General features: G+C 35.6%; 1 protein-coding gene across 1 annotated transcript in view; it reads left to right on the forward strand.

Moving 5' to 3' along the window:
- The first annotated feature begins 4219 nt into the window (after window positions 1–4219).
- Window positions 4220–14818, forward strand: part of LOC107599243 (contactin-associated protein-like 2) — a 40735-nt gene continuing 30136 nt past the window's right edge. The window contains exon 1 of the mRNA XM_016290781.1: window positions 4220–4593. Within this exon, the coding sequence (XP_016146267.1) occupies window positions 4515–4593 (79 nt within the window). The 5' untranslated portion in view covers window positions 4220–4514. The remainder of the gene's footprint in view (window positions 4594–14818) is intronic.

Here is a 14818-nt window from a genome sequence, read left to right on the forward strand (position 1 = left end):
ACATATTTATTCATTGGTTTATGTAGTATTTTATTTTTTAGTTTTTAGATTTTGTATTAATTTATTTTGTTTCCTAAAATCAAAATCAAATAAATAAGATTTATATTACTGAATTAACTGGAGGGTTTTAATCTTAAAAAAAAAAAAAAAGGGTTTGGCAATTGGGTTTAGTTACCATTTTACAAAATCTTCGGAACCAAGCACATTAGCTGTTTCGTCCTCTTCCTCTTTTTTCTTATTTCCTTGAATGTTATGACTGTTGAACTTCATCTTATTGTTATTTAACGCACGACTCATTATCTTGAAAAATATGCTCCAGTTGAAGGTTTTTTGCACTAAACATTATTCATTTGTTTCTATGCACTACTTGTGATATAGCTTACAAGTTACACACACATCTGTAAAACACACATACTGTAAATATGTTGTGGCAGTATATTCTGTGATTATTGAATATTCAACCAAATGTTTCTAACAATCACGCTGAGCTGATCTAGATCAAATGGCTTCAGAAATATGTTTCTCAAACCACTGACCTACTAAATTTCACAAGTCATATAACACATAATCACAACCACAGGCCTTTCATATTTCGGTGCTTCTTTGTTTGCTCCTGCTATTTCAAGAACTATTTTAACCTGAAAAGTGAGGCTGCAGTAGAAAACAAGAGAGATCAGAGCAGTTGTTTACAACCACTTTATCATAAACAGATCTTCCAGTTAAGAAAGAAAAAGACCTTTGAGCTGCACAAACCTCATTTGAAGTCTTTCCTGAGCTTTTTTTTTGGAAGCTATAATACCTTGGAGAGTTAATTCAATATTGCTGGTCAGAGAACATGTTCATCTGTTAACATGGTGCTATCTCAGGCCTTGCAATTGACATTCGCACTTTTTGTCTCTCTGCCCGTGGTCCTTTTGTTTAGCACTGTGTTAGTCTAAATCTGTTGCCAAGCGGAGGGTGGATATTTTAAAGCTCAGGCTACAGTTAAATAAAAGGTCTAAAAATTACAAGGTGAGAACTAAATTCTAGTCCAACAAAAAGTTTTTTTTTATGTTTAACATTACAAAACAAAGCTAGGCTATACTTTGAAGTACCTTGGAGTAGGCTACATAAATGCCTTGTCATATGCAAATATGCACAGTATTTACAGATGTGGAAATATGACACAACAATTACAATATCTGACAGATGACGGACAAAACATCAAATAAATTTAAGGCATATAATGTATAAAAATCCTAGAATTGTCAGTGTTATTTTAGAATCTTTGAGATATTGTTTTTTATTAATATTAGAATTTTTATTTTCGTATTTTCCATATCTTCATGATCATTTTAGTTTAATTGAACATTTTAGTCATTTTTGTGTGTGTGTTTTGTCAGTTTTAGTATTTTTTTGAGTTTATATATTTTTTTATTAATATTTATTTTAGTTTTAGTTATTTAAGTACACCAGTTAAACTAAATTGAAATGAGAAATGTTGCATTGGCATTTTATTTCAAGTATTATTAAAGTTCATTTTTAGTTAAATATAATAACCCTGGTCACTTCAACCAATATTTTAGTTAGTCATTTACTCTGATTTGCATGACAATTGAATATGTGTCAGTGACAGCTGCGTTTTTTGCTTTCAAAATGTCAGGAGCAGATGGTTTTCTGCAATCATACTGCTGGCGGGACAATAAACACAGTCGAGCCGCTCTTGACAGTCGCGGTATCACGGTCTCGTGTTGTTTCCACCAGCGCGGCAATTTTTTCTTCACTAATTGATGGATGTCTAAAATATAAAAAGAAGGAGAAGCCTAAAACAGGCCCGGCCTGCGTCTGAACTATGAAGCCCGGCCCGAGGAGCATAATAAGTCGGGGCCCGGGCTGAAATGCAGGGCTCTAATGAAAATGTCTTGGCTATTGGCTACATCATTTTAAAAAAATAAACTGATATTGTGGCATGAATTCCTTTAGTTTATTAATTATGCAGGACATGGAAGTTCAGGTGCATTGCATTATGGTGTGCTCTTACAGCAAGTCATGCAGGTGTTCATCAACACAGAAAATGTATTTCTGTATTAGTCCAGAAATTGTAAGAGTAGTATGCCGGCCTGTGAGAGGCTTGAAATGAGAGAAGATCGCATGAATCCTTTCTGTTTGAATTTTAAGATGCCCACGGCAAGAAATGCCACATGTTAAACCACATTTTAGAAAATAAGACAATTAAGCCAACAGAGATGAACACTATTTCTTTATACTGAACACAGTTGGTATTGTTTTTATAGAGGTCTTGCAGATAAGCTGTATGACATCATCTGATTAACCCCACACTGTAAAAAATTATTGTGATTTTAACAGTAAACGACTGTAAAATGCTACAGTAAAAACCTGTTAACTGGTTAACAGTAAGTTTCCATACTACATTCGGTGAATAAATGTAATTACATTTAATGTGATTTCACAGTAAAATACTGTTAAAAATAGGTTTTTGGAAGTGAAAAAGAAAGTCGTAGCATAATTTACAGGGAAAACCCGTAAATTGACACTCCCAGAATACCCTTCAAATTTGATGTTTTTTTTAAATAACATGTTTCTTCTTAGTTTTTCTTATCAGCTGTGTACACCTTCTATATAAAAGAATTGCCCTCCTCAGCTCGTAGAAAAGCTGTTTGTGATGAGCTTTGGTTCATCATGTGACTTTCTCATCACCACCTGTTTTTGGTGGTTTTCAGTGCATTACAATGGTTCAAAACAGATATTAGTACTTCAATATGTTGGTTTATTAACATTACATCAGTTAATGAAATACGGTATTTTATTGTGAATTTAAGTTAAGTCTGTAAAACCTCAAATGTTGCTACCATATTTTTTACTGTGAAGTTCTGGCAACCACAGCTGCCGGTATTTTACAGTAAATGTCACAGTTCTTTTTACAGTGCAGGCTGTTCCGGGGTCAGTATATTGTCAGTGATCGCTTCCTTTAAAATGCTTTCTCACAGCATGAGCGGTTGAGCCTGTGCACACCGGCTGGAAGTGTCTTCAGCTGTGCTTGTGAAATGCTGACATACACTGCAGGGCTGAATGGGGTTATCCAGGCAGAAGAGAGTTGGAATTCATTGGCTTTATGAGCTCCAAGAGAGACAGACACTGCACATGCACAAATACACACCCATGCCAAATCACCTATAGCTTCCTGTTTTGGATTTCACTTCAGATGTGGTCTAGCATCTTAAACGCACATGCCTGTATATCACTGTTTATTACATTAGCTTGAATTGTTTTCCATGCATTTACAGCTCAAATGACAGAGTGGAAAACTTTTTAGCTTGATTACAGGAGGCTTTTATGTCTGTTGTTGTGTTATGCTCATATTTTATTGAATCTGTGCAGCCTTACAGTTCTGTTTAATAGCAAAATATTGTTTTTGACGTTAAAAGCAAGGGCTGTAATTTTTATGCACTTCAGACAGTGAAAAAAAATCAGTTTTTACTAAATGGTGTTTTGTCGCCACTTAGTGGTTACTCATACCTTTCTTGATTAAAGCGTGTAGTGTGTCAGAGAGCAAATGTTGGCATGTGATTTCTCATTACACAGTCAGGTACTTAATATGGTTTTAATCATTGCCGAATATCCCAATTGGTGCCACACCAAGCCATTTATTGACTCCTAGATGCTTAATCAAATTGCCTTATTTTGGTAGCAGCTGCTTTCTGAAGACAGTTTAAAGGGAAATGCTGAACATAGCATGCCACTAGACACCGTTTGTTTCATTAGTTACTTAGAAACAGTTGATTACCAAAGACCTCCACTAATTGCCCCAGGGCATAATCAATCTTCAATGAAATTATGTAGATTTCACATTTATTTTCAAGCTGCTTTTCTTTTGTTCTTTTTATTAAAATGAATACGTTTTTGGATACTATATGTCTTCTAATAAAGCATTTATTTTATTTATTTTTTTATTCCTGTTTGATTTTGTAAAATTATTAGTATTATTATTATGTGAACGCTTCCAAACCTCTCCTTTTGTGTTCCATTTAAGAATAAAACATTCAAGTTCGGAAACACATGAGGGTAAATACCCCATGTTTGAGGTAATGCTAACACGAATTTTATTTTTGCTTGTACTAGCCCTTTAATAACCGTCCACCCCTCTTTTCATTTATTTTTCAGCGGCTGATGGCGTCTCGCTGTGCTGCTGGACTGTACCACTTTCATCCGCAGAGGGGGGAACGCGAGACCTCATTAACTTCAGCACCTGGACAGCGACCGTCCCGGAAACCCTCCTCTGGTGAAACAATGCGAGCATTCAGTGGAACGATATTCCTCCAAGACACGCTTTGACAAACAATGCGAATTCCGGGACCTTTTCTTGCTGGCTAATATAGAAAGGTGGCTGTTCTGCGCACCTATATCTCGCTGAAACAGCGCCAGTCCCGAGGCTCCCCTTCCGTGCAGGGAGGGTGCGAGTGAAGGTTCTAATAAACGCCGCGGTTCTCTTTGTTTACATCGGATTAAAAGTGAGAATGCGACGGATTGTCCGACCGGAGCTGCCGCTGATATTGTGGATCTGGAGTGTTTATGTGAAGCTCAGCGCAGGAGCCCGTGAGTACATGAATGTGTGTGTGTATATCTATGTATGTGTGTGTGTGTGTGTGTGTGTGTGTTCAATGATCTTATTATGCGTCAGCATGTGACTCTTCATCTATTCCGTATCAACACTTTATTCCACATATTAGGTTGCACTTTCAAATAGCTTGTTGAAATAGAATAAAATAGTGTGATTTAAAAAGATTATGCACACAGGTTTATTAAAAAAAACTCTGAAGTTGATTTATGCATGCCATAGTATGTGTGTGTGTATATATATATATACAGTATCGCCTAAACGAGTCGGCAGGAATTCAAATCTTATTCTGTTACGGCTCTACGTCACGAAGTAACACATTTGCATAATGTCTGCCCACGTTCTACATCGCCAACTTGCCCGCCCACAAACAGCAAAATTTCCGTGTGGTTAACATCATGTCGAGAAGATGCTGTATCCTGCGCTGTGAGAGTAAATTTGTTTTATCACATCTTATAATTACCAAAAACTTGTTAGCACTTGACACTTACCACTGAGAAACGTCCTGCTCCAGTCGTGCTTGCGAATCAGTCTCTTGTCGATCAGCTAGTTCAACCGTTTCATCGTCAGACTCCGGCTCGAATTGGTAAGACCAATGGTAAGAACATGTATTGACAAGTCTCCAGGGCTGTCATTCCGTCATGGCAATGGGACACGCGCTGTACGCACTAGACCAATCCAGAGCCAGTCTCTCTACGGCTCTGGACCAACCACAAAGGACTGCGCCATCTGACCAATCACAGCAGTGAGGGCTCACGGAAAAAAGGGGGTTTAGAGAGACTTAGAGTTTAGTTTCGCACGAGTCGTTTACGAATCATTAGGAAATGAAGTAAAATTAAATCAATTTTTTTTAGAAAACTAACGTGTTTTTTGACCTTGCGTGCATGTAAACCTGTTTTAGGAGACTCATAAAACAATATTAGCAAACTTAAAAATGGCATAATAGGGGCACTTTAAAATAATGGCAAAAAATTATAATAATTAATGTATTGTATGATGTATAATTAATATATGCATGTGTGTATATATATATATATATATATTGTAGAAAAATGACAGTAGCATTGAACTAACAGATCAGCATGGAACTATAAATATAAATAATATAAATGTGTGTGTGTGTATTTATACAATGTGGTACTATTTTACTGCCTTTTTAGTTATTTAAATTTTAAAACACATTGTATTACAGTAATTTGTCTACAAAAGAATACATAAAATTACAGTAATGAGATTCTAGCAAGACATTTTAAAATATCTGAACAGATTACGAAGCTGATCATTTGGAGCAAAATGTGCTTAATTGTCGTAAAAAATAATGTCACAATGCAAAAAAATAAATAAAAAACCTTAATGCTCCTAAAATCTGGTTAATTTTTTAAAATGCAAAATATAATTTTTTTTATTTTAGAGAAATGTGACCTCAGCATGTTTTTGTGAGATTCACTTTATTATGCTTCTAGGTAAAAAGCCTTCATTTACTCCTCCATCTAAATATCAACATGCTCTGTGAATCTGAATCACAGTTTCACGTAGGGACACATGAACGACGCAAAGCCTTCCGGCAGGACCTCCTCCCCATCCAGGCCTTGAGAGCTCATGTTTTCAATCTAATCCCAATTTATGAACAATCCCCCATGAACCCACGAACAGATGTGGTTTGGAGAGCAAGAGGAGGCAAACAAAGGCCATTTGTGATGACCTGTCAACACATTAATTCAAGATGGGGCTGCTGATTGTAGCTTCATAATTAACATCTTACACCACAAAAGGTAATTAAACATGTTGACTTAGAGCAGATGCCGGCTCAAATGAGCAGAATTCAGCCATGAGTAAAACAGCTTTTAGTGTCTTAATACTCAATTTATGGAGTTTCAATGGGACAGTCATTCCAGGGAAATTGTTTGTGCTGCACTGGGAAAAAAAAAACCTGTCCTTAATCATTAATGTGTCTGGAAGTGTTTGCCAGCAAGTACTGTTTGTTCAGGATTGGTCAACTTTACAAGGCATTGCTGTAGCTATTGTGTTCTCATATAGTTCGACAGGTAATTAGATGGATGAATGGGAATCTCATGCATTCATCAAAAGAAAAAGAACACTTTTCATTAAGGTGACCCCTAAACTCACCACTGCGGTTGCTAAGGTGCTTTTTGGTGTTAAATGCATCTACTTCTGGAAGGCCAAATAAAGTGCTTTTGCTTTCACCTAGAAACACACAGCGTCTCCCTGACATGGCTGCTTCAACACTAACTGCGGTTACTGAAACCACGCCTTCTTTCTTTGCGTGCACATTTGGGCGCATTATGCTAATATTTCCACATAGTGAGGTAGATATGTGGGGGCGTGTTAGAACGAGCCGTTTTAGGGGGGCGTGGCAGAGTCTTAACTTTGATAAAGAATATCTCTTTGGTTTTGAGACTTTAGTCTTTGCAACTTCAGGGATCTTATCTATGCACAATCAGCTTGTAACACTCCAAAGAGAAAGGAAAACTTCATCGCATCATATGACCCCTTTAAAGTAAAAGGTGGTTCAACAAAATACTGACACAAGGGTGTGATCCTTTTTTTTCCAACTCAGTGATTCTGTTGGTGTTATATCTTTCGCGTGGATGTTATAAGTAAATACAGCTGGATAAAACAAAAACTGTGTCCATCCATCTTCCCATGTATATCATTCTATCTATTCACTGTTCTGTTGTTGAATCATTTTATCTATCTATCATGCTACCCATGATTCTATCCATTGTTCTATGTATTGTTTTATCTATTGTTCTATCCACCCATCTATCTATCTATTGTTCTTTTTATTGTTAGATCATTCTGTCATTCTATCCATTGTTCTTTTATCATTTTATCTGCCCCATCTGTTGTTCTGTCCATCTATCTATCAATAGATTGTTCTGGCTAAAAGCTCTGTATATCCTTCATAATCATGCTGCTATCAATCATTTCATTGTTGATTTAGTTAACCCTTTAAAGCTTTTGCGACCATTGCCAAATTAGACGAGTTCATCTTGACAAGTTGTTTCTAGGTACTTACTACTTTTGGCTGCACAGAAGTTCAGACCGCATACATTTTCCAGTGGCTCAGTGCTCTCTGTACAGCATGTTGATTGAGCTCGCTCTGTGTTGCAGGCTGCTGTATTATTGTGCTATCATCGATTTCAGATTCAACCGCTCCTAAAGCATGTCATTCAGACGGCCCCTTCCAGTCTAAGTGGGCGGTTCCTTGCCAGATTTATGCCGATAGTCAAAAGTCTGGCTTTGTGAGACTTTGGGCATTGACTGTACATTCCTGGCTCAGTGAGAGAGATGTTTGTCTGGCAGACTAATAGACTGTTCCTTCACTACAGTCTGAGGGGAATCCATACGAATGCTCATAAAGAACCCAAATATTTGACAACTGAAATATCTGTCCCAATACAGTCTGTCGGTGAGAGCAATATGCCTTTCAGTTTTTCTTTTCTTATTCACTCTCTCTTTCTTTCTATTACTGTACCTTAAGACCGCTGCATAAAGTAATGGAGGACACGCATTAGCTCTGCTTTAAAAGCTAGTGAGCTGGCTTGACTGTCTACATCGGAACCTGTGCCAAACTGGAACGGGAAAGTGAATCTGTGGTATCAGTTTCAATCTCTCATGTCCGCTTCACTGTTGTTTAGTGCCGCAACTCATAAAAGCTGGTTTCTCATTGTACTGAAAAATGCAAGTACTTACATTACTTGGTCAGTAAAATTGTAAAGAGTTTTTGAATGAAGTATCTTCTGCTCACCAAGGCTGCATAAAATAATACAGTAAAAGCATTAATACTGTGAAATATTATTACAATTTAAAATAACTGTTTCTTATTTAAAATGTAATTTATTTTTATGATGCAAAGCTGAATTTTCAGCATCATTACTCCAGTCTTCAGTGTCACATGATCCTTCAGAAATCATTCTAATATGCTGATTTGCTGCTCAGGAAACATTTCTTCTTATTATTAATGTTGAAAACAGTTGTGCTGCTTAATATTTTAGTGGAAACCATGGATGCTTTGATAAATAGAAAGTTCAAAAGAACAGAATTGATTTGAAATAGAAATCGTTGACATTTTTGAATATTGGCATTTTTATCAATACTTTTAGTAATAAATATAATATCAAAACAGTATTCTGGATTCAATACAAGTTAGGCTTGACAATATTTGTGGAATACTGTAATTAAAACATCTATTTTTTTATTTATTCTTTTTAATCAAGGTAATTCATTTTGTGATAATCAACATTACGATAATGTGTTAAAATGCTGTCTGGGTAGGCAGCTCACTAGGTTTCTGAACAAGGTCACTAACCCTAGAAAAAGTCAATTTCATGGCTGTGACCAGCATGGACTGATTTTATCACCCATCATTCTTAGCTTTATCACGTCTTCCCCAAACACACACACACACACACACACACACACACACACACATACATATATATATATAAAAACATGTAGGAGTCTTCACACCGCTCGAACTGAAGACGAGTGAGTAGAACAGCAGCCTGAGAATATCACCCTCTTTTTTTGGAGGACGCAAGGGTTATTTTTGACACAGCCTCGACTCAGCAGACTCAGAGTCAATTTAAAGCTGTTCTTTTAGAACTGTGTGTAATGAGGTGAGAGGCAGAATAAGGACAGATCTCAGAGCAGGGAACAGACTGCTGGCTAATGTTTTACTGTGGTGAATCATAGAGTGGTGATTGAGTAGGGAAAAAAGCATTATTTGAGACATTATTTCTGCAGTTCTGTTTGGTGATTCTAGTGATGCAGATATTAATATTCCTGTGGATAAATAAAAACAGTAAATGGTTGACATACAGTAAAAGTATTGAGCTATAAAATGAACAAGGAGAACTTCAGATCAGGTTCAGGTTTTGAAAGAATATGATAAGAAATGTTGAGTTCAAAATGAAATCTTCGGCTTTTGATTGTAGACTTTGGTATCATGAGAAGTCTGAGAACACTATGAGATCTTGTTGAGATTATTTTAAGGTCCCATGAAATCTGTTTTATTTTCCTCTAGGGCTGTCAAAATGGCCGAAAACCTAAATTCGAATTTTGTACTTAAATATGATCAAAATTCGAATGATATTCAAATTTAAAATGCATAATTTCATTTAGGGTGAAGAAAAGCTTTTGGCTTCTCTCCTGAGGCCACAAGAGGGCGCATCGAGCAAAATATTACTAATGCACGTTTATTCAAAGCGAGAAAACATGACTATCTGTGAAAAAAAGTGCATAATGTTTAAAGTAATGTTTATAAACCAATTATAATTAATTAAGTTGCTTAAACAAGTATAAACAAAACAGCATCATGTATGTATTCATAGTTTAATACAAAGGGCCGAACACACAGAATGGATTTTGGTCATATAATGTTGTTGAAATAAGTTATTTGTTGCCTTTTACTCAGCTAATCACTACACCAGCTTAGAATTTCTCATGTAAACGCCATTTATTATTTATTATGAAAATACCCCAAATCTCGTGAAAATCACATACAAACCATATACTATAGTAATCGTGCCTTTATTAGCTTCATGTTTCGAGTGTAGAAACGTTTCTCTGGGTTTGTTGTGGACAGAATAGAATGTGGAAGTGTAGGGGAAAATCGTCATAGGAAGAGACAGGGCAGGTTATGAACATGAATATCGAATGAGCTTCCTCTGAGTCACAACAGCGATCGTGGAAGAGAAAACACAGGCAGACACTGCTGGAAGCAGCTGATGCTCGTCAGATCATGAAAATCAGTGGAAAATGAATAGAAATGATGATTCTGTGTGAAGAAATAAAGTCAACAAAGATTTCAGTATTTCTCCAAATATGCACACTTTTGGACTAAAAGCCCTTGCATGTGACTGTCTGCCTGAGTTTTGTTGACAGCCAGAGGTGTCATAATTCATATTCATAATTCATTCAGAGAACATAATTCTCGATCCAGGAAAAACGCTGTAGATTCTTTGATATAATTTCTTGATTTTGGCACTTTGTTGAGTTGTGTGTATGTGATATCATGATAGTTTCACTCTAGAAGAAGCTTTAAAAGAGGTTTTATTTGGAATATTGCTTTCATATGTGTGATGTTTTATCCATTACAATTAGGGTCTGATAAAAGTTTTACATGTCAGTTCCACGTTATTGTAATGCAACTCAGTTCAACAGTTGACTGTAAACATAAAACAGTGCGAAAAATAGAGACGTGAAAGTCTATCAGACATCACCTCTTCACCCCATCAGCTTCATGTTAGTCAATCCTCTAACAGTCTTAATAAGAGATGAGGACCTGAAAGCGTTTGACCATGACAGTATTGATTGTAAAGCATTTGTCCCACAGCACTTGGACTTCAAGGGTTAGTTCACCCAAAAATAAAAATTCTGTCATTAATTACTCCCCCTCATGAAAACAATACGTGTTTTAAAATCAGCTGAAAATATCAAACATGTTTAATATCCTCCGACTGTATGGAATCATAGTCTGGAGCTAAAAAATCGGAGTCTGTAACCATCATACACTTCAAGATTTTCTATGAAATCTGTCAACTTGACTGGCTCTGACTTTCGGCAACTAGCGTTGACTTATCCAAACTGTAAATTGCAGAAAATCGGGGTAAAAATTGTGTAGCATTAAGAGAGATGAATATTCTATGTCCTGCGTCATCCGCACTACATGCATGCATTGTGGTACTCTCGTGAACGCGCATCGAAGACTGAAATAGAAGAGAAGAAATTGTTGAATAAAGTCATTATTTTTGTTTTCTTTGCACACAAAAAGTATTATCATAGCTTCATAAAATTAAGGTTGAACCGTTGATGTCACATAGACTATTTTAAACGTGGTAGTTACGTTGCTGTCTATGGTGGGTCAGAAAGCTCTCAGATTTCATCAAAAATATCTTTAATGACAGAATTTTCATTTTTGGGTGAACTATCCCTTTCAGTGCAATGACGTCTTATTGCACGTTATACCATTTTAATAAAAGCATTTAGTTGGTTTTTCAGAATAAAAAGCATTAGACAAATGAAAAGGACACATGCAAGACAGTGCGTATGAACAAAATGCGTGTTGTTTTTCTTTTGAGTAAGAGAGAAGTGAAGTGAACCGTGCTGAATCATGAATGTAAAACGCTCTGCCTGCTCTTCAAAATGAATGCTAAAATAAGTTCTTCCCTATTTAATGACTCAAATGCTCAAATGAGGCACCTCACCTTGTTTTATGTTTGATCTTATAAATTTGCATGTATATATATATATATATATATATATATATATATAATATTTAAGCACAGTTTCATGGTCAATAACATATTTGACATATTTTCAATTTTTTTCAAAAATGTTTTAATACACTGACCGTTCTGGTGAAAGTTAGCAAAACATTTGCAACTATTTTTGTTGTTCCACACTTGTTCTAGTTCTATGACACTAGCAAATTTTCAGTGGAGAATAAATTGATATTTGCAATTTTAGCCGTTTGTTGTGAGGACTGTCCTAAATGAAGCGACCAGGTGGCTTTCCATTTCTCCTATTACCTCCATGTCTCATCTACGTGCTGTAGAGCTCGCATCAGTGATCTGAGTCATATTAAACAGCACCTGAAGCTGAAGAGAGAGATCAGTGCTGAATCCATGAGAATCTGAGGCTCTCCGGGTAAATGAAAGGTTAATCCCAGGAGAGGATCACGATCAATATATGAGCACTCCGGTGTTCGATCAAAGAATATCCTCCGAGCAATCACCCTCTCGCTCTAATTATAGCATTCATATGCATTCACCATCGCTGCACTAGAGTGTAGGGATTAATGGAGGGTTTTTTCTTTTAATATGGGCACTTTTGTTTTGTTTCTGTTAATTTGTAGAAAATAAACTCTTACAACATACTTTCACTTGTATGCATCACATGTGAATTCTGAGTTTTCATTTCTTTCTGAATGTAATAAACATGCCAGTGTCATTTCTACCAAATCTCAGGTGATTTATTGTGTTACATTCAATGATATATTGAAATATCACTATTCATATTCTATTGATTTTATCTTGTCACACGCATCATATAAGTCTCTTAAGTTCTGACCCCGTTGTCTTCTTTGTAAAAAAGTACATTAGCTTTTAAAAAACATTTATTAGTTAGGAAAATTGTGTTTTTGAGATGGAAATGACGCCATAACCTTTCTCCTTTGGGTGCTTATTGACATGAGAATGATGGTCAGCATGTCTCATGCTGATTAAATTAATCAGTGCATTTCCGTTTACTGGTAAATATACTGTATACTTGACGTCATCACATCTGGTTGAAGGTCAACACTGCAAATATGCTTTGTGACATTTACGTGATCTCTGAAGGCTTCAGTAGATGTAGAACACATAACCATGTCATAACAGCATCGGCACATCCTCTCACAGCAGGAAATAATCACTCACGTCTGTATGTGAAACCCATCTGCTGCATGATGACTCACTGAAATATTTTGCACTGCTTTTGTTCATGCAGCATTTTACATGTTTGTATTTGACTGGGTTACAGTTTACTGCTACTGATTGTTTAAGTCTCTCAAAGTAGTTCTCATGTATGCTGTATATGCATATGTATCACTTAATCTAGTCTGTGGAACACAAAAAAGATATTTAGAAAAGTCAGTGGGATCCAGTGTAGTTTGGACCGCTGTGTTGTTCAAATTATCTTCTGTGTTCTGCAGAAGAAAAAAATCCTGCACTATTTGTGTACTATTATAATATTTATTACAGTTTTAGCATTATTATATTTAGCATTTATTTTGACTTTTTTATTTTATTTTGGTATTTTATATATATATATATTTAGGTTTTTATTTTAGTAATTTTTAAAGTTAAAATTTTCCATGTATTTAATTTAATTTTTTATTGGTATTCAGCTTTATTTAACTATTAATTTAATAGTTTTAGTTAACAATTACAAACCTGCTGTAGACATGGTATGGATGAAATCCAGTGATCAATAGTTTTTCTTGATATTATTCACAGCCATTCATTTGCCCCACTGCTGGTCATAAATATGAATGTGTGGTCATGAACATGAACAATTTATGTAACTAAAACTGATGAATGCATTGATAAATTTTAACATTTCACCATTCTAAATGGTTTGCATTAACACTGTAAATCTTGAGGCACATAAACAGAGACCCATATTGTTGAGAGAGGAATACTCAGACCCTGGCCTTGAATCTCGCCTCCTCTCGCTTGATAAATTGGGTTACGAGGAGCCTATTTCAACTCTGCAGACTGACCGCACCCTCAGCGGCCAGATACACGAAGGACCTTTCAGTGAGAAACGTGCTCCACTTCTGAAAGGTTTCTGCATCTCAAACCTTGGCTTTCAAACAAACCTTGAATTTGCTAGGTTGAGATGCTGAGTTACTTTTGGACGGTGTTTTCATGTATAATGCACAGGGATAGAAATCATTTCAAGTAGATTAATTCTGACTGATCTAAATGTGGTTAAAAAGACACCAGTAACATAACAGAAGTCTGTATGTGAAACCCATCTGCTGCATGATGACTCACTGAAATATTTTGCACTGCTTTTGTTCATGCAGCATTTTACATGTTTGTATTTGACTGGGTTACAGTTTACTGCTACTGATTGTTTAAGTCTCTCAAAGTAGTTCTCATGTATGCTGTATATGCATATGTATCACTTAATCTAGTCTGTGGAACACAAAAAAGATATTTAGAAAAGTCAGTGGGATCCAGTGTAGTTTGGACCGCTGTGTTGTTCAAATTATCTTCTGTGTTCTGCAGAAGAAAAAAATCCTGCACTATTTGTGTACTATTATAATATTTATTACAGTTTTAGCATTATTATATTTAGCATTTATTTTGACATTTTTTTTTTATTTTGGTATTTTATATATATATATATATTTAGGTTTTTATTTTAGTAATTTTTAAAGTTAAAATTTTCCATGTATTTAATTTAATTTTTTATTGGTATTCAGCTTTATTTAACTATTAATTTAATAGTTTTAGTTAACAATTACAAACCTGCTGTAGACATGGTATGGATGAAATCCAGTGATCAATAGTTTTTCTTGATATTATTCACAGCCATTCATTTGCCCCACTGCTGGTCATAAATATGAATGTGTGGTCATGAACATGAACAATTTATGTAACTAAAACTGATGAATGCATTGATAAA

This window comes from Sinocyclocheilus grahami, unplaced genomic scaffold (genome assembly GCF_001515645.1).
Source record: "Sinocyclocheilus grahami isolate Dianchi unplaced genomic scaffold, SAMN03320097.WGS_v1.1 scaffold263.1, whole genome shotgun sequence".
In the NCBI taxonomy this organism is placed as follows: domain Eukaryota; kingdom Metazoa; phylum Chordata; class Actinopteri; order Cypriniformes; family Cyprinidae; genus Sinocyclocheilus; species Sinocyclocheilus grahami.